We start from the raw sequence: 25,642 nt of genomic DNA, 5'->3' as shown, positions 1-25,642 counted from the left end.
AAACACTGCCTTTGCAACAAATGTCTCCCAGCTTAAATAAAACAGTCAGCCTGTTTGCCTTTGAATACCTCAAAGGCAAAGGCCAAGACTGCTTAGCTAAGACACAGCCTCAGCCAGGAGTGAGAGCATTCCCAGCCACTTAGATCTAATCCAGGGTGCTTTTGTTGTCATCTAGACTAAAAATGCTCAGCTGCATCAAGGCAATCTGAAAATTTGTCACTGCTTAGCCACTGAAAACCACTGTGAAGACAACTGTCTGTGAAAACACGTCTGCTTTACTCACAGGCAGAATTTTTAACCTCCTCTGAGTCACAGCAGAAGAAGAAATATGTAGAAAACTCACTTTTTTCCATGCTTCGCATCAAATAATTATATAGAGGGTTTGGTATTTTAGCATACACGTTCCACTTAGGGGATCATTGTGGATAGTGAGAGACAAGCAACTCTCATGATTTTCTAGCTGCTTCCCTGCCATGGCCGGTTATATTAATATCCCTCTTACTTCAATTCTATGTTCCTCAAAATGCAAAACAAATGCCTTTGTTGTAGCTTTTTTCGTAACAGCCAGTGGTTTCAGGCAACACGCTCCTTTATAATTCCTTCTGAATTAGAAATTTTTTAACAATGGACAAAAGTGAAACATGGTGTATCCTTGCTATGATAGACAGAAACATTGGACTCTTTCGCCTTTTAATCTTGTGGCTAGCTGCTTTACTATTTTCTATTATTTTATTTGAGCACTACTTGGAGGTTCTTCTGTACTTTTCTTTCATTTTTACTCAAAAATCAGGTTTTAATTAAAAAAAAGCAGCAACAATGCATACTTAAAATTGCTGGCATTAACCTCTTAAATACTTATTGCTTGCAAACAAGTCTTTATTTCCTGTTATTGCAGAAAACCCCTCTTCAAATGAAAAAAAAAACCCCATACTCATTTGTCAGCGTAACGATTTTTCTGATTTCAAGAGAGTCTGACATTCTTATTCCACCACCTTCCAGGTTTGGCTGGGCTTCTGTCCTGGCAAGTACTGCACAGCATGCAAGCACATCAGTCCCTAGGCATGTGTGCAGGCACTTGTGATGACACAGGGGAGGCTCATTTCCACCTCCTGCTGAGGGCAGCAGAACGCGGTGGGGGACGGGACATCAGGCTGCCATTCAAACACCAGCCCGGGTATGGGTGCTGGACACAAAGCAAAGCAACCAAGCTGTTGACAAAACTGACAGGCACTACTGAACAGTTCAGCCTGGAGGAAATGATTTATTGTATCACTTCTGTGGTATTTATTTTCTTTCTTCCTTTTAAACACAGGAGGAATGAAAGAAGTATCAAAAACACAAATTTTCTGCCCAAGTCTTCAAGCTGCGTTATAACTTCCCTCAAAATTTAGGGTTTGGTACTTCCTGTTGCCAACTGATTAGCTCCTCATGCAGAATTAGACACACACAGATGGAAAACGTTTTCAAAGATCATCTCTCAAAATAACCACAGCCCAAGAAACACTAATACAATGCAAAGCGCTCCCCAAGACTTCACTCAAAATGCAGCAGCCTCTGTGGGGGGGTTGAAGAGTTTCCAAGAACCCTTGCAACCAAAGTGACAAATATGTTATTCTCCCTAGGAACTGGGTATTTCACCAAGAAATCTCATGCACTGATTTTTTGCTTGGCTTAGGATGAGATTTTAACCACCCCTGAGCATAAGACTCATGTTTACATCACAAGAGAACTAGTGAACTTTTTCTTTTTACAGGTCGCTCAGAAACAATGTTCTTTTAAAAACTTCAGTGACAACTCTTTGACTTACCCTTTCCATCTTTGTTTTTCTTTTTCACAGATATGTTTGGAGTTGTAGTAGGAGACTCAGGACGAGACGGTTTCGGTTTCTTCCCTGAAATAAACCACCAGTAAGTCTTAAAAAAAAGCAGCTTAAAAAAAAGGAAATAAAAAAGAACAAGGCCCTAAAAAGGGAAAAGATTGGTTTCCCCAATTCAGAGAGGATTCAATTTTTACTAAGTTAGGAGCTCAGTTCTATGCTGAACTTTTTCAATTTCTACAGCAGGATTGGACCCCCTATGCTCTTAGTGTACTTCTAATAAAGATTATGCTCACCCTCCTGAAGTCTATGTACCTTGGAAATTTCTGTGGCTTTTTAGGTATTCTTAAGAGCACTTAAAACAGATGAGATGAGAAAAATACGCTATTAACAGTGGGAAGAGTTTAAACAGGAGCGCTACCTTGTTCACTCATCACCAAAATGGAATTTAGGGATAAAACAAGATTGGCTGCTTGGTTAATAGATTGGAAGTCTCCACTGACAGCAGCAAACTACGCTGTCATGTGAAGAAAACATTTTTCAGTCCTATTGTCTTTTACATCTTTCTCAAGAGTGCCTACAAGTAAAGGGAAGTCACTTATTTGTTAAGACCAGCAGAACCAGTAACAGGCTCTGAAAAAACACCTGTTTTTAAAGTCATAAGCATGGTGGCTCTATATGATGAGGATGAGGAAGACTTAAAGGAAGAAGTTAATTACAACTGATGACAAGAATGAATAGCATTCATTTGAAAATGTTGAGAAATCATCTACCTAAGTGGAATAAAAAAATATAAGTAATGCTGAAGTATTTTTCAATGTCAAACCTTGAACCTATTCCTTTATTAGTTCTCATTCCCTGCAATGGCAGCTTTTACAGGTAATGTAATTAATCAGAAACCTTCAGAACTTTCTTATCAAATAAAAATTTCTCTTATCAGGTTTTGCAGTGACCCCTTAGTACATTGACAATACTTAAATTATTCACGTACTACCTTTGCTTTTTTGAGAGGCAGAACAGACCAAGCAGATACAGGACACAGAGAAACATATTTCTAGTCCAAATAGCATACTGTCATAATTAAAGATATAAAGAAAAATATTTTTCTTTTTCTCTATTTATTGCATTTCCAAAGAGTTTATGTTCTAAGGAGGCAAGACCAATAGGCCTGTGCAATGCCATACATTATGACATTCCACTTTTGGTTTTGTTTTTAGGGTCTGTTTTAGTAAGGAAATACCTCTGCTGCAGACTAAGAGTGAGGGTTTTTCACCAGCTCTGAAAAAAAATGCTCAGTGCCAGCCTGCGCTGTCTGCTTTGTTCTAGGTTTCCAGGTATCTATAAAGAAGTCATAAGAAACACTGGCTTGAGCACTCACCTTTTGACATTAGCAGTCTTGCTAAGGCCACCTTTGCACCTTTTTCTTTCTCTCTCTTTTTTTGACAGGGCATGGGGGAGGAGGGATAGCTAGTTGAGAGAGCTACAGTGAGGAAACTCTAGTAATGCCTGGAGTCCTCTAACTTTCTTGCTTCCATTCAGACAGGATTCATGACTGAGGATGAGACACAAAGTTCAGCCATCGTCTTGGCCAGTAATGTCTTCCTTGATTTGAATAAAGATGGGAGGGAGGAAATCCTACAATATTGTTTGTTTCATATATCATCATATGAAAGAATAAAGAACTACTGGAGTACATTTTCAGCAGCTTTGTTCACTCACCCTTATTGGTTGCAGAAATGTCTGTTTTCCCTAAAATGTCTAGATGAAGTCACTCTTTTATAGATCAGCTTCTACTGTACAAGAAGTCCCTCAGGGTAACTTTGACTAAGTGCTCTTCTCCCCTTAAAGTTGTGTCATGGGAAGACTCTGTTGGGTGCTCATCTTGTTTCTCCTCTTGTACAGGTGTAAATGTACACCATTAAGGAGTGGGAAGTGTTACTTTGATGTCATTAATTACCTCGTGTCCAAATGAGATGAGGTCTTAAAAGAAAATTAAGTGGATGAGGGCTCAATTAGGTCATGACTGAACTACTGCTGGTCAACTTCAGGAAACGTAAGTACCGATCACATATAATTTATGCACTTCTGATAACTTAGGCTACTAAATAGGAATACTACTGCTACAGCAATTCTAGGCTCTCTTACTTCAGCCTAGACTACTTCAGGACATCCTATTTGGACAATCCTCTGCCAGAACCCCATCCAAATCTAGAAATCAGTGAAGAATGTGAAACTCATTTACAGAAAAGTATTGATGTTACTGCTCAGTATCTGGGCTAGAGATACTTAAGATGATGGTTTTAGACTACACTGTGAGCTATAATCTCCAGGTGCCAACTGGTATCATCAAAAACACAGTTAACAGAGACACAGAAGATATGTTTCCTTTGTTTAAAAGAAGATATTTTCTGAAAGCACATTAAGCATTAGCATGCTTCCTCCTTTGGTTCAACAGAGCATGAATTTGTTACCTTTCAGAGTACATTACTAAACTCCTTTTTAGGAGAGAATTTTACAAAGAGGAAGGACGAAAAATGTGCAAGAGCTAAGCCTTATGTGGGGCTACCGTAATGTTGTATAGCTAATTGAATTTATAATTTTCCTATTTCCACTTTCCTATTTCCATGGTTGCAAACCCACTTCAGGTTACAAATTCATGCTACAAATTAATGTGATATTTAGACAGCGAGATGCTCATCCTGATTAAGTATTTTATATCACACCAGAAAAAGTTTAATACATTTTCTTGCACTGTTTTCAGTGGGTTTTTTTTAAAAAATATAATGTATGTAAAAACATAAAAAAAAGTATAGATCTAAAATATAATGTGTATATAACTTATGTGATCACATACTGCCAGATACCTCCCGTAGCAAAAACAGGAATGAAGGTATTAGTATAGCAATTTTCCAAGTTTCTTTCTCTGACATCCCTTTGTTTTTCCTGTCTTTCTGAGCCATAGTTCAGCAGCTCAGTGCTCAGACATTCGTGAGTACGAACATCATGCTGAACATGGGTTTGGAGTTGAGCAGATGGGTGGATACAGCTCTCCTGCTACAGCAATAAGGCGCACAAGAAAAGGAAGAGAAATCACCCCATCACTTCTGGAAAACATTTTCTTGGAGGATCTCTACTTGGCAGGGCCATTCTGGCTCTGTTAGCTGGCAATGCTCTGCACAATGCAACCCTGTAAGTTTAGCTGATGGGCTATATATGCTAGAAGTCCATAAAATCATGAGTGGTATGGATAGGGCAAAATGACCACGGTCCTCTGCCATGCCACAAAACTGACCAAAGGAAGGGAAACAGACTGCACTTTAAAAAAAAACCCAAAAACCAAAAAAACCCACCACAACCCCAAAAGAACCCCACCCACACACTGCACGTCATCCTAAATTCTAAAGTGCACTACAAAATTAATAACATTTTGCACCAGTTGTTGCACCCCAATGCTTTACAAATCCCTGGACATTTTGAAGTCACACTTCAACATCACTCAGACCATACCATCTACCTCATGAATTCTCAACTTCATTGAAAACTAGTAGTTAATGAAACACTAAGCTGAAGCATCTTTTCTAGTATTTTTTTCTATCCAATGTAACTGTCAAAACCAAACACACACATTTTCTGTGAAGCAACTGGTTTTCTAACTACAGCAAGTGAGGAGGAAGGAGTGGGAGTAAGCAGAAGCACAACACGAAAGAGGGTATGAAAGCATCAAGCCAAAGAGGTTAAATGTCTGGCAGACAGCAGCTCCTTGTTTTGACCCACATAGCAGCCAACATTAAAAACAAGCAGAAGAGAAAAGAACAAAATCAAAAAAACAGTTTAAAATCCTTTTACGGTTGGTTATCTCACAGTAGTGTGCAGAGCACGGTAGTTTCCCCAGCAGCACTCTCGGGGCAGCTGCTGGTAAAGCTCTCCTCCACAGCGGTTTCAGTTCAGCTTTCTTACGGGAATCGGAGACTTCCCAACCCACCCCTGTCCCAACCAGACCTTGTGACACACATGGGGCTCAGGAGGCTTCCCCAAGATCTCAACAGGCCAATATGCTCTCTCTCACAGATAATGACTCCCAACATTTGGAAGTAGCAGCAAAAGTAGCACCAAAAATGCACTCTCATTCAGCAGGAGTATGGCTGGGTAGCAGAAGCCCAGTTCTGGAAGGCTTTTATTTCACAGGGAACCTGTCAAAGTCCTAATGCTCTGATTCAGCCCTAGGATTAGTTCTAGAAACATGACTCCCTTGGTTTATTTTTCTTTTTTTTTTTTAAATTTGTTGCAACAGCACCTTACATCTGCCTGCACTGCATGACTCTCTTCCACTGCAGACATCAACTTCAGGACCTCTGATGGGGTCCATGCTGAAGCAGGGTGGAAAAACAGGAGCAGAAGGTCTGACTAACACCACTTCATTACTCTTTGGCACAGCGCCGACTCCAATGGAACATCACTCAGTGGACACTGTGTAAATGTTATCTACCGCAAATGGGACTAACTATAGCATGCAGCTATTTAAAAAAATAAAATGAAGTGGTTCATATTTAAGAAAAGGTAAAAAACCCTCCTCATTCTCATCCTGTATTCGTAACAGATCAAGTAACCTTAGTTGAAACTAAGAGCTGATTAAAGTACTTCAGGATTCACAGTAACAAAAGGTCTATAGCTTGTGTTGCAATTCTGCTCTGAAGAAGAAAATATAAATAGGAACAAGCAGAGATTCATGTTTCCTGTGGGATAAGCCATCATTGCTACCTCTCCAACATCATTAGTATCTAAGCACCGGTAGCTGTGCTCTCATTACCCAGTAAGAAAACGCCTTCTCTGTATTTCTAGCTGAGCCCACTCAGGTCTTTTGACCTGACACCCAGAATGGTTCAAGATACCCACAGGGGAGGTGAGCATGCCACCCACTGCTCTCCTGCTCCATGCTGCTGTTCTCCAGTAGCATCTTACCTTTTTTCTTCTTTGGTTGTTCAAATTCTGGAGTCTCTGGTGATTCAGCGTAAGGGTCTGGGGCTTGGTGAACTTCTACCACCTCAGGGATCCCATCAAGCGTGACTGACACATGTGTAATAGGAGCCACCATATCATCATCTTCAGTTGCGCCAAACATAGTTGCTTAAGGAAAAGGGACAATAGGAATATTTTCACACAGCCACAAGGACTTTTAAAAGCTTTTTTTTTTTTTAGAGCAAAAATTTAAACATAGAATAAAATAAAACTATGACACTTAAGCCCTTCATGGGAGAGAAGACTAGTTCATAGTGGAATATATCCGTCCACAACATTTTACACAAGCAGAAGCAGTATTAAAATAGAACAATTTAATGATATAACCCACTCCCTTAAAAAGCACAATTATTTGGTGATCACACATTTTTATTCATATTTAAGGCAATCTGCAGGTGTAAGTCTTTTATCTTGGCAACATAAACAGACTAATCCTCTATCAGCCAAACAAAATACTGCAATCTAAACCACCCTACTTCATTCACACCTTACCTCTGTTAATTTTTCATTCTTTCCTTACCTGTTCAACTCTGGCATGGCAATGAAATCCTTCATTGCATGCAACACTGGATTACTGATACCCAGACTATGTAAGTAAAGGCTTGGAAGCAAAATAATCTTACCAATTCCATGCAACCATGCTGCACTGAATCCCTCCCTCTTTCACAAATAAACAAGGCAAATACAGATTGGATTTGCTTTCATAAAAAACTTACTTATTCTTTTTTCATCCAACATAGGACCAGGGGAGTCCATATTGAGAAGTGCTTCAGCGGCCTCGATTGTTTCCATTGTTTCATCTCCATTATGACAAGATGCCTCAACTAAAAGCAAGAAAGAAAAATTGATTCTTAACAAGCTACAAATGGGACTTAAAGCTTAACATGGTATTTATTCCTATTTTATTTCTAGGAAAAAAAATAAGTGGTAAACACAGTCTTCTACTAGATGAGTAGTAACAGGTTAGCTGGGGAGAAAATGCACACGGCAACCATTTCATTTATTTAATACGCTACATTTTTCAGATTGTATGTATTTAAAAAAAACAAAACCCACACAAACCCTTTGTTTCTGCCTCATCTTTCTAACCTCTCTCTTTGCTGATCAAGTACATGCAGTGAAACACAACACCCATGAATCCTAAGAAATATCATTACCACAAACAATATTCCAGACAGTATCCTTTAAAAAAACCCAATATTGCTAATTTCTTCTTATGGTGGTCCAAAGGAAGTGAGTTCCACAATTAAGAGATGTTCACCTGGATCGCTGGATCGATGGGCTGAGGCCAACCGGATGAAGTTCAATAAGGCCAAGTGCCGGGTTCTACACTTTGGCCACAACAACCCCAGGCAACGCTACAGGCTTGGGGACGAGTGGCTGGAAAGCTCCCCTGCAGAAAAGGACCTGGGGGTGTTGATCGACAGCCGGCTGAATATGAGCCAGCAGTGTGCCCAGGTGGCCAAGAAGGCCAACGGCATCCTGGCCTGTATCAGAAATAGTGTGGCCAGCAGGAGCAGGGAGGTGATCGTGCCCCTGTACTTGGCACTGGTGAGGCCGCACCTCGAATCCTGTGTTCAGTTTTGGGCCCCTCACTACAAGAAGGACATTGAGGTGCTGGAGCGCGTCCAGAGAAGGGCGACGAAGCTGGTGAGGGGTCTGGAGCACAAGTCTTATGAGGAGCGGCTGAGGGAACTGGGGTTGTTCAGCCTGGAGAAGAGGAGGCTGAGGGGAGACCTCATTGCTCTCTACAATTACCTGAAAGGAGGTTGCAGAGAGGTGGGTGTTGGTCTCTTCTCCCAAGTGACTAGCGACAGGACAAGAGGAAATGGCCTCAAGTTGAGCCAGGGGAGGTTTAGATTGGATATTAGGAAAAAGTTCTTTACTGAGAGAGTAGTGAAACATTGGAACAGGCTGCCCAGGGAGGTGGTAGAGTCACCCTCCCTGGAGGTATTCAAGGAGCGTGTGGATGTGGCATTGTGGGATGTGGCTTGATGGACATGGTGCTGTGTGGTGTTGGGTGGGTTGGTTTTTGGTGTGTTGTGGCTTGTCGTTGTTGTGTGGTGGTTGTTTTTTTTTTTTTTTTTTTTTTTTAGGTTGGACTTGATGATCTTACAGGTCTTTTCCAACCTTAGTGATTCTGTGATTCTGTGATTCTGAAAAATATCCTGTCATTTAGCCTGGAGGACAGACAAGAAAATATTCCACAACTTCTATTAGAAGATCTAAAGGTGTAGCTGAATCCTAAACCATTCAGATCCATGGGGATTATACGTAGGGCTAACAGCACAGGCTCCAGGAACACATTGGAAAGCAAACATAAGACAAGAAAAGCAATACAGAGGGCTGGCAAACTTTTCAAAAATTTTGACTACTAGACAATCCCTCATCAATCTCATGAGGGTTTTCATTAGACAAATCCAAAGCTCTTGAGCATTAATTTATAATTAAGGTCACCTGAATCTACACACCAAAAAAATCCAATAAAATAACATTTTGCAAAGTAACAGCTGTCCAAGAAGATAATATTGGTTTGATTGGAGGAGTACCTTACCAGAGGATTTTTTTCAAAATAATTGTAGCATGACAAATAAGTTAAATATCAGTTCTAGTACCTGGTACTGTAAACCTTTAGAACTGTTTAACACATTCTTTTAGAAATTACTCTTTGTTGGATGGAAATGCATGGGCCAGGCTTCCTTATCCTTTGACAAGAATTTGAAGCTACATTGGGGAATTCACTTCCATCTATCAAAGCGGTACAAAGGGCTGTATTAGTATTCCCCTCCCTAGGACACCAATGAACCTCAGTTACTTTCTCAGTCTGGTAATGAGTCACCTTCACGCCCTCTCTCCCCGTTTAGCTTTGAGGAATTTTGGGTCGGGCACTCACAAAAAAAAAAAAAAAAAAAAAGAAAGGGGACAGACTTGACTGGCAGAGCAAGCAAAAATGCACCATAAAACACAATGCAATGACCTTGTGATATTTCTTCTTCGCCTAAAAGCAAAAGGTTTATGCCAGAATTTCTATACTTTAAAAAAAAATAAAAATCAACATATCACAGTAACAACAAAGCACCCAGCTCACTAGCACTCAATCACACAATTAAAAAAACAACCAAACAAAAAAAACCCCAAACAGTTTCACCCCAAATGTTTACAGCTTCAGCAATTGTATCATTAGGAGAGGGCAAAGATGAATGCAGACATTCACACATCAGCCCTACCTCCTCTACCCAGCTGTGATTTACAGGCAGCACATGGAGCTCCAGAGAAGCATCCTTACTTTCTGGATTTTTTCTTGACCTTAGTCCTACCGTACACCAAGCGTCAGAGGCTCAGTCTAAGACAGAATAAAGTAGATGGGCGTTGGGAACCCCTGACCCACACAGCAACTCACCCTGTTGTCTACAGGACACCCTCCACCCTGTCTTGCACAGACATGCAGACAGTTAAGGATCTGCACATTCTGGCTGACATCTCTAAACAGGCTTAAGAAATGAGAAACGCAGAGTTGGGGAGGAGGACAGTATGAAAAGAAAAGGGGAGGTAGTGAGTATGGACTAAGGTCCTGGCTTGGGAAGCCATACAGCGAGACGGGGGACCAAACCACTGACACTTTAGTCATGCAGCTTGCAGGCTCAGGAGCTCAGCCACAGAGTATCTCAGCCCCAAGAGCTGAAGAGCATCCCTAGGGAATGCCCAGCCAGCTGAGGAGGAGACTTCACCATGCACAGCCCATGCAGTCTGCAGGCGTGCTTGTGCTTGGCCCAGCAGTGCTGACTTGATCACTCTGGTTCTAAGTTTTATCTGGATGGGAACTTGCCATATCGTCTACCAGCATGACGAAGATCACAGTAAGGATGTCATCCTAAATATAGGCACACAACACTGCCAAAGCAGCTGTCAGCAGTTTTGACATTGTCTGAATGGACAGGAAGGTAACCTGCCACAATCCAGCTCAGCCAAAGCCATTGAGCGCAGCTGGTTTGTGCTGCCACACACAATTTAAAAGCCAGCAGTGGTACCCCCTGGTTCCTAGTGCTGTGGGTGGGGAAGAGAGAGCAGCAGTTGTTTGCGCCTTTCCTGGCGAGAGCTGCACGAGGAGCAAACGCTCCCACTTGCTTTCAGGTGCTGAGGTGACGGAACAGAGTCAATTCTTCACTCTGAATAATGGCAGGTGAGGCAGAGGTCACCAGCTTTACATCACTGTTATACCATGTAGCTATAAGTCGACCATCCATATCCAAGACTAATGAAAGGAACTTAAAATAGTCATATAAATAACATAAACACAGAAATTAATATAATTTGATGCTCACAAAAAACATAAGGAGCGCCAACTATCTGTCTGTCCACAGACACAAAATGGCAAAAGTAAGTTTCTTAACCACATTAATGCTCTTGCTAACACCCTTCAAGCCTGCTCTTAGATGATGACTTCACAAGGTGGTTTGAGCCCAATTAATATTTCCCTGTTGCTCAAAAAACAAGGCCTTTGGTTATTCTTCCCATCTCTGCCCCTGGTTCATGATCCAAACTCCTGTCCCTTAACACAAGCCAGGCTTCACACTTTTCTGATCACACAGCAAGACAATTTAGTTTTATAAAATGTCTCAGAAGAAGTTTCTGGGGTTTTGCTGGGTTAGCAAGCTGAATTACAAGAACTCAAAGAGCTAGCACAAACAAGGTGTGGGGCACTGTGTAGAGGAGATGGAGCACCACCTCCCCGTCCTACTAGCAGCAAGGTGCTAACTCACCTTGAGACAGTGCTCAGAGATAACCAACTCAACTACCAAAGGCAAGTTGGTGTCTGCTATTTTAGTTTTTCTCTTAAATGTTGCAGAAAGGTATTCCAATCACTAGCAGTCATGATACAGTCACAAATTTAAGAAAAATTGGGATGAAATAGCTTATTTGTTACGCTTTGGCAAAGTCACAGCTGGAAGAATGGTGGTGGTAGAGGTTATTTCTGAGAAGCGTCAGATTTCAAATGTTAACTTAAATAGGTAGAAACTTAAAAAAAAAAGAGGAAAAAAGAGGGGGGAAAAGGAAAAAAGAGAGAAGGAAAAAGGAGAAAAGAAAGAGCGGGAAAAGAAAAAAAAGGAAAAAAGAGGGGAGAAGGAAAAAGGAAAAAAGGGGGGGGTGGAAGAGGGTGGGGGGAGCAAAACCACACCCAAAAGTAACTTCATTTTTTCCCAGGGTACTCTACAAGTTCTTGTTTATCTGAGCAAGCCACAAATGTAAGCCTCTGTATCTGCATGACAGTTACAGCCCAGTTACTGCGAATCCAGGTTCGCTATGAATCAGCGCTCGCCATTAGCGTGAGGCCTGCCCAAACACAGCTTTCTGCTCTTCTCAGCTGGTGGAGAAAGAAACTATGCCTCACGCTGGAAGCTCCCCGCCTCAGTCCAAAGTCCTGCTTTCCCTACTCCCGCCTAGCATCTTTTCTGAAAGCTTTACACTGCTTTCGGCAGTCCCATCTCACTCCTGTCACTTCCCCGGTGGCCAGCAGCTCCGTAGAGTGGACAACACGAGTCCTCGTCCAGGCCAAGATACGGGATATGCTAATCACAGCTGTGTTTAAATTCACTGCTGGTTTTACTATAGACAAAACCAGGGACCGCAGAGCTTCGAAGTATCACCAGAAGAAATCTAAAGTTGTTAAAAGTAGAGAGATCTCCATTAAACATGGACGAAGCCCCCTTTTGCAGAATAGCTGCCTGTTACAGGCAGCTACACATCACCCTTCATTTTCCTCTTTAAATAAGGCTTTAAAATTTGTAAGGAAAATTATCTCATTGGGGAGCTATATGGAAAACCCTCACTGGTTTTAACTAGATGCTACATGTAGCAGTGAATAATTTCTTTACAAAGTAACTGAAACTGTACCTACTTTTTTTTTTACAATTGGCATCTTGTCAACTAAAAATCCTCACAGATTAACACTATGAGGTTCTGTTTCCACCTAACTACTCCTTTGGATTTCTTTGTAGCATCATAAACTATCACTGAAGACACCGGCTTTGTGCAGGACTGCAGCACCTAACATCTCTTTGTCTTCATTCTCCTACCTGACCAGCTTGGCTTCTGGCATGAATGCTAGAGCTTCACCAAAAGCACAAGCCAAATGCTATCAAACTTTGAAATGCTGCAAAATAACTTCTGAACTGGTTATTAAGCACCATTATTGATCTATGAAGATGCACACTACCATGCTCCTGATTCAGACTAGAGCACAGGGCACCTAAGCACAAATTTTCTGTGCCTCCTCCCTCATCCCCATAAACTGTCTCAGTGCAGCCGCTTCCCTGATCCCATCACAACAACGCCAGAACAGGTGAACCGCAAAATGGCAGAGTTTAATTAACTGTTATTTTTCCAAATTAAACTGGCCAGACATGACAAAGTTAAAAAAAAATTAATAATAATAAAAAAATGTTTTCAGGAAGTTACATAATCCAATTAGTTTCTCCTTCCTACACATCTTATAACTGTAATTAGTTACATTAAGAAGGTAAATAAAGTGTAGCAAATTGTACCATCTGACAAGTTGGCCTAGAATTCATTCTGCACAAAACATCATCCCCTGTATTTTTCAGAGAAAAAAACCGAACAAACCAATTCAATATTCCCTTTAGAGATAAAACTTCATTCAAAGCCAAATGCTCCAATTTATTTTCTTAATCACCCTTAACTACATGACGGTCAATCATTTAAAGTCCCATAATACTGGCAACAAACCAACCACATAAATTGCCATTGCAGTTTTTCCAGGGAAAAGTGCTTTTAAAAAGGACAGTGATAAGACAAGTCTGTCTATTCATTATAAAAAAAATTACAATGTGATCATTAATGTAACTAAAAAGCTAGTTGTTAGCCATCTTTCAGAGGGTTTCACCTGAAACAAATGCTGTTCTTACAGTTTTCTGCAGGTTACAATTTATACTACAGGTAAGTAATCACCCATGTGCGATAGCTGTGGTTTTGAAGTGCTGAAGCTACATCCTATAGATGGAAAAAAACCTACCAGTGTCCATCATTCTGCAGATAGATCCCTAAAAACTAATTGCTTCAGTTTCAGGAGTCCTACTGCTAATTGCTGTTAGTTTAGGAGAAAAGAGACGCTTAACATGACAGTCATAAAACAGTCCTGAAAAACTGGTAACTTTAAAAAACCTCAAATTCTGCATATTAAGCAGACATTTCTCTGTAATGTTTAGTCACAAATGATGGTGGTTTCAGTTTTGGTTTGCTGTGAACTTCAGTCTTATGAATATTTTAACGTGGAATTAGTACAGTCTTTGTAACGTCTGATCCTTTTTCAAAGGCGTAACGTGGAAGTGACTGAAAAGACTGCTACAAACTTCAAAGAGCAAAACAACGCATTTCACTGTTGCGACCAAACACACCCCATGGAAAAAAAAAAAAATAAAATCAAGAAGGGAACTTCAAAGAAGGGAGGGGAAAAAAAAGCAGCTGAAAAATAGAGTAGCTGGGAAATTTCAGTTACGATTAGCCTCATTTCAGAGGCAGCCTACAGCAAGCCGTGCTTGAACCTGGTCTCTTCCATGGCAGCCCTGCAGTTCAAGCAGGCAGCTGTGGCCACAGCCGATGCTTGCCCGCAGCAGGCAGGGAGGGCATGGGGGGCTCCTTCCCCAGTGTCCTCTCCTTGCCTCCTGTGGGCTGCCTTTGCACCCCCAGGCCCCCGGATTCTGCCCCACTTGAGTCTGGCAGAACGGCTCCCTGCCAGAAACTGGGGGGCTGAGCTGCCAGCGCTGCCCGCCTTGCATCCTGAGCAGGAGCTTTCAGCAGCGGTGCTGGTCCCTGCCCGGCCTGGGCTCATCCACTTTCCTTTCCAAGGAAAAGCACAGCCTGCACAGTAGCTAGCGGGATGGAGAGTGTGAAACAGATAATTAGTTAATGTCTTGTTCACAACAATAATCTCTGCAAAATGGCAGCTCCGTTTTTCTAAGGACTTTGCCTTTAAAGAAAACCAGATTGCTTGAACTACAATGGATGATGGGAACAATACCGTCCTTGTCTGCCTCCAAAGTATCCCAGAAACCCTTGGACACCATCGGTTACAAGGATTACATATTTTCAGTCTCTGGCAGCAATCTGCAAACCCTTCTCATGTGACCAACAACACAAAAATGTTAACAAGAGCATTCACAAAAGTGGAGTTTCACAATTACTCATGCAAGTAAAAATTCACACACAATGTGTTACAGTGAATATGGATTCACAAAAACGATCTGCTATGAAAAATTCAAGCACCACTTAATGCGGCTGTGTAAATAATACACTGAGGAAATGCCAGTTGCAGTGTGAATAATTAATATGAATAGCAAGAGAATAGTTGGCAAGAGGTCTCAACTTGAAATAATGTTTAAGTATGTAAAACCTTCTTGAATAATCAGCTAACTTATTTGTACGGTCACAGTCTGTTCACAGATAATTCACTACTAAGAAAAAAAAAAGGAACCATTTTTATCAGATAAAACCATTTACTGAGAACAGCTCATGTCAATTTACTCTGTGAACTGTTCCTCATGTCAAGTTTTGTTGAGTTTTTGTTTTGCTTTTGGTGGTAAAAGATTGTATCGGCATATGCCTTTGGAAATAATGTCAAAAGCATGATTGAAACCAGCAAGCCGTCTCCAGCCCTGGAGACAGTCCAGGTGTGGAGCCTAATGGCTGAAAGAAGACACAGAAACAGATCATCACTCTGTGAAGTATCTAACCCACTTGTCAGACTTGTCCTGCAAAAATCCTTCAAATACAGCATTCAGTGAGCGGTTGTTTTTTAAAAAATGTGATGTATTTTTGAGCTTTCCTCCTGAGAACTTTTTTCTCTTTTGGGGTACCTTTTCTTACAGAATTTACACTGAACATCTGTATTTCAAGTGTTAATCATTATTAGAGATCCAAAATTAACACTACGCTGAGCATACTTAACACCAGTAAGTATGCTCAGCGTGCACATTTTATGGCTAATTGTATACCCTCAGGAAGCTGAAAGCAGTACATCTACTCAAGCTGTGTATTCCTGCTTTTTGGTATGTACATTTACTTAGGTACGTACCAACCATTAAATAAGAGCAAACAAATCCTATGAAGAGCAAAGAAAAATCTTGGTACTCTGAGCAGGACTCTGTCTTAATCTCTGTTGATGGATGAAACTCTTCACCATTATCAGCTGTGCAGCTGGGATTGCAAGCCACCTGCTAACAGTATTAATGCCATTTTCTCTGTCTTGTACAGAATTAACAGCATTCAATACTACTATAATTTTGTTTCCTGTTGTTTTTTGTTATTAAGCTTTTTTCCACCATTAGCCATAGCCATCTTTGTGCAAAAACATGGCACAGAAATGTTTTTATTGCCAACCTGTGAGGGTGATATCATCATCTTCTATGATTTGCTCTTCTGCGACATCCAGAGAGCTCTCAGTAATCATGTCACTAGGTTCATCCACGCAGGTTAAGCCAGAGTAGTTATGTAGGAGGTCTGCGCTAGGAACATGTTCCACGATGACAGCAGGGAAAATAGATGGATCACCAAGCTGGGGGGTGGAAAAAAGAAAATTAAAATAACAGTAGTTAGACTACATCCAATCTAACGACTTACTGATTAATACTTCAACAGACATATACTACATCACTTGAATATTAGACTGTCAGGAGGGACTACCAAAGAACGGGATGATTTTGAGCACATAAAACCAAGTAGCAGCAGTGTCCCACTATGGGCCAGAGGCTGAATATCACTGTAGTATTTAATATATTGACTTTACTCCAGTAGGTAATACCAGACTCCCATGACACTACTTTGCAGCATAAAAGCTGACAATGGCACAGCACAGTAAATGCTAAACTTCACTGGCAATAATACTGGGCAAGCAACTTGCTGCAAGCACCTTAATCTTTTGCTCTTCCCGTCAAGCTGGGGGTGGAGGAGTCCTGTGGCTGTCAGGTCTGGACAAGGCTCTTGCAGGCACCAAGTTTCCCATGAGGCACTAGTGGAGGATCACTATTTTAGGGGACACTTGCTACAAGAGCAAGAGATGTAACAGGGAGTATTTGATATACATGACGTAATATTTTCCCTCTCCAATTCTTACGGCTTTAGTCACTTGACATTAATTCCTCCCCCCACCCCCCCACCCCCCACTTTCCTTCCTAAGTCGGCTTTCAGACATCATCCTTCTGTCTCAATAGTTATTTTGCATCAGACAGAGAAGAAAAGAGGCAGCTGGGAAAACAGAGATCAAGCTGACCAGTAATAATAAGATACACGCTTCATGAAAAGGCAACCACTCAATGGGAAGAGGTTTTCAGAAAATGCCATTCACTACAGATACAGTATTTTCCAAAGTGATTCTTTTAAAAAGTCATTTGCAGGAAGAAAGTCATATCTGATGATAGCAGAGCAGGCTCAAAGAAAATCTAGCGTAACTCTTAAGGTTCTCTCACAATAAAAATAAATCACATTATGGATGTGGCAAGCTTAAAGGCAAGAAAACAAACCAAGAAGTTGCTAAAACATGTTTCTGAGAAAACCAGTATATGTACATTTGGTCTTACCCTCCACAGAAGAACACAGATATGCACGGATCAAGCAGGTTTTTTTATTTAACCACACAAGAAAAAACAACCACCATATGATTATGAGCTTGCTTAGGGATTGCTCATGTCTCACAGTCCTGCCACTACGCACACCGCCACAAACAGAAAATGGTATCAGAGCTATTGGCTCAACACAGACAACAGCTACGGGAGCAAGCCTCTCCTAAGGAAGAGTCTGGAACATAAGTACTGAAAATAGAAAGTGCAATTAGAAGTTTTAAAAAGCAGTAATTACCACTTTAAATTGCTCTGTGTTTTATAAAATATGTCTCAGCAACAACTGTGGTAAAGGGCAATCAGGAAAAAAGGAAGAATTAAGAAACAAAACTAGTAATTCTATGGGCTTCTATCATGGACAGTCTGCTAAACAAAAAACCCCAACAAAACCAAAATCAAAAATCCAACAAATAACCTACCTACTCTGCCAAATAAAAGCTTCAAAATACAGTAACATGGTAGGAAATCAATAAAAATGAACAAAGGCCAGACCAGTTAAAGCCCTCTTGTGCAATCACGTTGCCAGATGATGAGCATATATCTAGTCAAGCCATGGGACAGCTTTTACCCCACACCTTTGTGGCCACCTCTACCCAAGGTTGCATCTTGCTGGGGCTGAGAAACCAGGAACCATTGGTGGCCAAGAGGTCCCTGCTGTTCCTTGGAAAGAATCATGTTCACATTGTGCATCCTATTTGTTTAGTGACCCCAACATCCTTGATCCTATTTGCTCGCAGGCAAGAATAAACAAATAGATTTGATTAAATAAAAGCCAAATCAAGAAAAAAAGATAAAGCACTGTAAAGAGAGAAGAAAAATAAAATACTGTATGCATTAAAAAGGTTTTATTTTCAACAATACGTTCCATAAACTAGAAGGAAGACGGTCCATTACAGCCTCATCACTGAGATAGAATTCATGCTCTAAAAATAGTTTAAATACCTCAATTTTAGTAATATGACACAGTATACAGCTTTTGGGATGCAAGTTACATATATTGTACACCCATATATGTAACTACATTAAAAAAAAAAAAAGGCATTACATACAACACTCCACTCAGGCCCCTGTCACCTGCAAGCAAGCAGAGTACATGCTTTGCAAGTACCTGTTCAGTATTCTACTGAGTAGGTAAAAATTATGGATTTTAGGTAGGGAAGATGCAAGTAAGAAGACTTCAGTCTTCTTATCCTGCTCTAGTTCATAGACACTATGGGTGAAGTTCATCTCGCCTAACTTCAGACAGCTGTGGTGTAGGCACTTGGACTTAAGCTAGGAAGCCCAGGTTTCCTTCAGAGGCAACAGAGAGAAATGCCTATTTCTAGGGCACAATTTCCCTACCCTGTTTTAGGCTCCTGTGCTACAAAAAGATGAATCATGCTCTAAAAACGCCTATTCCTCTCCCACCTCCCACCACCGTTTTTTGTACAGTATTTTAAATTGGTTATGATTTCATTAACAAGCATTTAATTCAGTTTTAAAAGCTACTACTAATGTATGCTGATGTATATGAGACTGTTGAGAGGTAAAAATCTCACCTCAGTACTTCTATTATGTTCTTGATTTCATTGAAAGCGCCTGAACCCCAACTGAGAGCCAAGCTAAGGCTTCCTGTAGCTCTGTTCTTGTAAGACACATGAATAACCTTGTACACATTTAGAACTGCAGAAGAGCCCGTGTTCACTATGGCTCCCTTTGATGCTAGTGTGTAATGAGAATTACACACAGGGAAAACATTAAATTAAGGACTAGAAGGGCATGATTCAATTAAGACAAATTGAATTACCTGTCTAATAGCAAGATCACAAAATAATTTATTCCTAACACAAGGTGGTTCTACATGCACTAACAAAAAGGAAGAGTGCAAAGTATCCCAAAATTAAAAAAACAGTCCCAAATTAAAGTGTCAGCAATGATTTTCAAGAAATCAATATATAAATCCATAGAAAACCAATTTGTGTATTGTTCCCTTTTGCCTACTTCTGCTGCTTCATCTTTCTCATGCAAAATATAGTTAAAATATGACATCCGGGCTCCGCCAAAGCTTTGGCTTGGCTTTAACGCATCTCCCATGTCTGCTGGACACATAAAGGACTTGAGCTACTGCTGAAATCCTCCCAAGTCTTAGACACCAAATTCCTCACTGTAGTTTATCTACAAACCAGTTCTGTAGACTGACCTTTAACAATCTGGAGGAGCGCAAAGCTTCAGACAGATGCTGAAGTCCATGGAAGGTCCCATGAGCAGGTCCCTGGAAGCATCAGTCATGCTCCATGACCTCCTGAAAACTGAACACTGCCCCGCTCCGGGGGCCAAAGGCAGCAATCTTCTTTTCTACTCTCAAATACTTCTTGGGTGTTTGACATACTGACAAGGTGTTTCTTTTTTTTCCTATGAGAATTTTCACATCAGCTGTCACCAACTGACAGAAGATCAAAACACCATCCTAGTTGCGGAAACAGAAAGTAAGGATGGGGATTTCGTCTGCTCTGGAAGTACTGTCTTCTCATACTGCAAGTCCTCTAAGGAAGAAAACTTGTCACAGGAATATGGTGACTAGCTTCTAACTGGTGTGGAATACATTTTATGCAAGTGAGTGATGGGTGGGAAGAAAGGCATGTGATAGGAGCGGGGAAAAGCTACATGGGAAAAAAGAAAAGGGAAAGAAACCTCAGTGAAAAAAACCTGGCTTTTTAACAGAGCAACAGAATTTAGACTTGCAATACAGTTGGCCATTTATTTAAAAAAAAAAAAACAAAACATAAACAGCACTAGGCAAAGTGACCTTGGTGACTAGAAAATGGGCTTCGGTTTTCTCTTGCTGAAAGTTCCTGTGCCAAAAGCAGAGGCAGCCTCTTGACTTTAAAGGGGTTCCCATGGCCAGCATCTGAGAAATTACCAAGCTTCACAGAGGGATGCTGGAAGCAGATAAATGCTGCTTGCTTTCCTGGGGAGACAACCTCATTACGGATCTCAGAATCATTTCCTTCAAGTCTTCATAAAACTGCAAGTGGATAAGGGGGGGACTTTCTGCAGGAGCTGGAAATAGCCACAAAATGTAGACCTTGGCCTTGACCAGGTCACTTAATGTTTCAGAAAGCCTGTGGCAACACCAGGGAACATGGAAGAGCAGACCAAGGCACGACAAGATGGTGCAGGAGTCACGGCCCAACCTAAGGGCTTGGACCCTGTAGTTACCGAAAAAGGGAAGAGAGAAGCATCCCTCAGAGATACAGAAGAGGCCTTCAGGCACAGGTTACTACACGCTTCAGAGCCACTTGAGAGAGCGCTTGTCGTCTCAGAGCAGTCATGCTGGGGACCATGCTAGTAATTTAACGGTTGCAATAATTCCGTGTGTCCCTGGCACCATGTAAAACTTCCTAGTATGGATCCGGCTTCTGTGGCTGCTTTTATCCAGCTTTTTAAATCAAGAATGTCCCAATCAAAAATCACATTATCTGTAAGTTAACGAAGGACTAAATGAACAGACACCGAGAGGAGAAGCTGCAGAAATGAAAAAAAGCAGTTTTAGGCAGTGGCACTGACTCAGCCAAAGCCTGTAGGAGCTCCTGCCCAGTTTTACGTGTGCAGTCTCTCTCTCAAAAAAAAAAAGAATAAAAGAGGAAAAAAAAAAGAAGGGGAAAAAAAAAAAAGAGGGGGGAAAAAAAAAGCAAACCGTCTATTTAACCAGGACCTCTGAGACACAGCAGCAGCCAGTCAGGTTATCTGTAGCATTAGTGCAAGCCACTTGTTCCCTTCTCAAAATTACGAGGATATTTTCATTGCATTTCTTCCTCACCATACATGTACAATGTGATAAATGAACCCTCCAAGAAAAAAAAAAAAAATATTCCTATTTTCTAAACTGAAAAGGATAAAGCTGGTAAGAGAGAGCCTTTCCCATTCACACAGGGCCACGTGATCGAGTCCCTCCCATTGGCATCTGCCACTGCCTGAATGCTTATATTTGCAAATGGACTGTTCATAATTTACGGTTGTTTAACCAAGGCTTAAAAAAAAAAGTTAAAAAAATAGCCATGAATTACGACTTCCCTGAAATACTGAGCATAGCTGCCATCTAGACCCTGAACCTCTTGCCGCAGCTGTTCCATGTCCTGACAGCTCTTAGCACAACAGGGCTCCAGACAAAGCTTTGACAAGAAGAAAAGTACCAAAGTTGTTGCAATGCCAGCTTTTGGGGGCATTGCAAAAATAATTATCCAAAGATCAGTTAAACAACACCTATGGATAAGTATGTCACCTTTTATATACTGATGATGCTCAAAAAATGCTTTTGACAACACAGAGCACTTCCAGAGCTAAAATTTTTGCAAAGTACACAAATCATGTTATCCATCTGTCCACAATTTAAAAACATCAGGAGTAGCAATAGCAATAGCTCCTATGTTGTAAGAAGGAGATCAACCAGGTATAAGCAATAAGCAATCTTTTTGGCTTAATGTTAAATCCTTGTCCGAGCTAAATCTTGCTCCAGCTTCCCAGATCTTCCCTTATGCAGGACTCCATTTCTACAACTGAGTATTTAAGATCTAACTTCATGCAGCCAGCTAGCTGGCTACCTGCATCTTTGATATCTGAACTAAGGCAACTAAGAGGACCTCGCATCCAACGGTTTGCTGCAATGGACCTTCTGCTACGCACTCACTCTCTTTGGCCTTTCGCATCTTTGATTTCATCACCTTTAGGGTATGCTACAGGACACCTTCTTTCCTTAGGCTTCATCTGGAGTACCATTTATTGGGGTTATGAGATAAATGCCAAGGCTGAGTTTGTTCTGGAGCTGGAGAAAGTTCTGTTTAGGGAGGTTTTACTGCCCTGTTGAGTGCTCTTTAGTATTTTTAAAGTTTTTCAGGTGAGCATCTGAAGAAATTGCAAGAGGCAGAATGTGTAACTAAACTGAACAAAACCACGTTTGCTTCCACTGCCCGTTCCAGGAACCACACTGAAATAGCCCTCCCCATCTCAATGCTCCCCTCTCCCATTGGCTTGTAAAGTAAAGCCAGCAACAAATATCAAACAGAGGTAATAAATAAGGCTCGTTTTTGACTATGTTTGTGCAATTCCCATATCTAAATCCCCAGGCTACCACAAGCTCTGGAAAAATACAGGGAAGGAAGTTACATTACTAGTTCCACCCAAAACTGAGTTAGCACTTTAGACAGAAAACACTCGGTTCATTGAAATGATCGCATGACTCTTGACAGCAGAAACGGGCCACTGACCCAGCCAGATATTAGGCCGTACAGAAAACCCAGAGACAAGATTATAAAGCCGAAAGTATTTTTGAAAGAGAGAAGGATAAATGCTTTTCACATTCACAAAAAGAGGAATAGTTTGTCATGGCACTTCTCAGTCTCTCCACAGTACCCAGACACCTAATTTCTTGTTAATAAATGCAAAACCCTACTATTAACCACCACCTATAGAGAAACTGCCTGAATTTTACAATAAGAATCCTTCACTGAAGCCTCAGGACTCACAGAATGTGGTTTAAGTAATCAACACCTAACTGAGAGCCTACTCAGACAGAAACAGACATATTTTCCCTGCAGTGTGAAACAAACCAATTCAAATTACTTTGAAGCTTATTTCTGAATAGCCAACATACAGTAACACAATTTTGAAACCAATCTGTAAAAAGCAGTGAGCAGGTACCTAATGGTCCTTCTACTCATCTGTAGTGTGACTGTTACTTTTATTCAGAATTTTATCCTAGCACACTGGGAAAGTTAAAACTACTGTCAAATACCAGAATTTGGGGAATTCTGCATCAGAAATGGATGGATTCTACTGGCAAAAATCAGCGACACAGGAAAAACATTTTTGGAGGAGGAGGTCTCTGCAATACTGCAGAAGTTATAACATTTCAACCAATTTCTGTTCTGCCCATGCAAGTTACAGGAAGCAACAGGAAGCTTTTGAAACACCACAAAGATTTGCTGCAACAATAATGACCTCAATGTTTGCGTTTTTGTGTTTTACACCACAATTTTTTCCCCATGTTTTCATAACATTCCTAGCACCAACTTGTACAAATATGGTTTCTTACACCGTCCCATACCTGCTGCTCATCCTCCATGACGTTGCTGGCAAATTCAAACACAAGCTCATTCTGCTGTACAACTGCTGCCATAATAACGCATTCCCAGGTCTCAGCTCCACATACAAAGAAAAATGTTCTCGAACGTGAAAGAACAGAGAGCGTCACCGAGGTCCAGCTGGGCAGAAAGGCAGGATCACGAAATAAATCAAGTATCAGTGTTCGTATTTCTTAGATCATCAGTGTTCTCGTGTTCTTCTCTTTTCAAAGGGAAACAAACCAAGGGAAATCCTTTCCTGAGTTGTTCTTCCCACCTCGATAGCCTTTATCACTGTGGAGGGAAAAAATAAAAAAGTTATAACTAAGAAATTATTGCTTTAGCTATGTGAAATAGTAGCAGTCAGAACAAAGCTTGCTCCGAACTGTAATTGTTTATCTAACCCCCAAGGAAGTCGGACACCTTTGTATCTTCAGAGGTATTACTTTTACTGATTAATACATGCGAATTTTCATTCCCTTAAACATAAAACTCTTTCAGGAAGTAAGACATCAGTTTCGAAGTGTTTCATATTAACAGCATGAGACTAAGAAAAAGCTACAGAAGTTAACAGAAAGAAAATCCATCTTTTCATTTGATTTATATACTCAGTTTTCTCATTCATTTGTAACTCTCATCTTTAAGATACATTCAAAGTAAAAATACAAACCCCAGACTGACCTACTCAGCTGCAGGATCTCTCAAGTATATCACCTTTCTTCTTCACACACAGTTCAAATTTAGCAAAGTTGTTATTTTGCAAGTAAAATGCTCTAGGTCTTGATTCCCACAGTGCCAAACAGATGAAACCAGTAAATAAATTCTTTGTACAATCCAGAGAGTCCCCGAGTTCCTACACGAAGCAGATCTTCAGCTTCTTGTTAAAAGTGCACTGTAAACGTATCCTTATCTCTACCACAGGCTCGCAAGCAGCCGGAAGGAAACAGCACTGACCACGTCATGGCAAATTAGAACAGGCAAAAAAACTGCACAGTACAATAGCAAAGGAAAAAAAAAATCCCAAACTATGGAATGTAAACAGCTTCACTTGGAGGGATGCATGCCTACAGCTCCCACATTTTCATTTACTCATCAGTGCCAAAGGTAAACATGGTTAACGTGAGGTTACAAAGAGATGTGCTGTATCATTTCTGGGGAAAAAGGCAAGCACAAAATGTAATGTTTTTATACAACTAAGGTGACCAATACATTAACAAAAAAATCTACCGTTTCAAAAGAGTAACAGAAACAGGTGTCTAAAATCAGGTATACCTGAGGGAGTACGTTGGTGCCTAGGAATTTAAATCCGTATGTTTTTAAGGAACCAAAATGTGTGGTGCTTACCATTTTGATCAAAATTATTTAAACTGCCTTTGATTAAGGGCTGCTGTGACAGAACAATAAGGGGCAGAGGTTTAACACGTACCGATCCAGACACTCAGGAAAGCCTCTGGGCAACTTCAGTGCATTGGCAAAGATGAACATCTGCCTTCGTACAGGAGGTTTAACTTTGCCTTGTTTTTGCAGTAGGCTGAAACTCAAAAAAATGAAGGGCATCTTCCTCTTCCCGATGCCAAGCAATTTAATTACGGAGGATCATGTCACAGGCTCGTACTCCCTCACTCTACGAAATGTAACAGCTGTTTTTCCCATATAGACTGTGGTATTCCCAAATTCTTAAGTAGTGATGGCAGAGCATTCAAGCATTAAAGTCACTAGATCCTACCCTTCTAAGAAATCAGGAAACCCAAGATTATGCAAACAGGAGAACCTCCCAACTTCCAAAGCATGCTTTAATTAGCTGTTAAAGGGTTCACAAGAGTAGCCAAAACCCTAACTAGAGATTATTTGCATTAATGAGAGCTACATGCATGAACAGAGAAGGATGTGCTTTGGGAACCATGACTGTTCAACCTCAGCCCTTGCCATTTTGCAGGATGACTTGAATAGTCACAAGGCTTTCTGCGTACTTCAGCAGGGCTATGGCAGTGAAAACCATATAATCCTGGGTAACTTCCCTAAATTTAGTCACTTGGCCTCGCCTTTGAGAAGATAAGAATGCTATTAAAAAGTTACACACATAC

At 40.8% G+C, this 25,642-nt stretch overlaps 1 protein-coding gene across 3 annotated transcripts in view; it reads right to left on the bottom strand.

Moving 5' to 3' along the window:
- ELF1 (E74 like ETS transcription factor 1) overlaps positions 1-23,823 on the bottom strand; it is a 39,056-nt gene extending 15,233 nt beyond the window's left edge. The window contains exons 1-5 of one of the 3 annotated variants that reach the window (XM_059818775.1): positions 23,531-23,823; positions 16,226-16,400; positions 7,549-7,656; positions 6,776-6,940; positions 1,808-1,891 (exon numbers count right to left, since the gene is read on the bottom strand). In XM_059818775.1, coding sequence (XP_059674758.1) covers positions 1,808-1,891; positions 6,776-6,940; positions 7,549-7,656; positions 16,226-16,400; positions 23,531-23,614 — 616 coding nt within the window. In that variant the 5' untranslated portion in view covers positions 23,615-23,823. The remainder of the gene's footprint in view (positions 1-1,807; positions 1,892-6,775; positions 6,941-7,548; positions 7,657-16,225; positions 16,401-23,530) is intronic. The other 2 variants (XM_059818767.1, XM_059818782.1) reach the window with 2 other exon arrangements.
- Between the last annotated feature and the right edge of the window lie 1,819 nt (positions 23,824-25,642).

The sequence above is a fragment of the Gavia stellata genome, chromosome 1, assembly GCF_030936135.1.
Source record: "Gavia stellata isolate bGavSte3 chromosome 1, bGavSte3.hap2, whole genome shotgun sequence".
NCBI lineage: Eukaryota > Metazoa > Chordata > Aves > Gaviiformes > Gaviidae > Gavia > Gavia stellata.
Note: the sequence above shows the minus strand (reverse complement) of the source record. Positions and strands in the feature narration are given on the sequence as shown.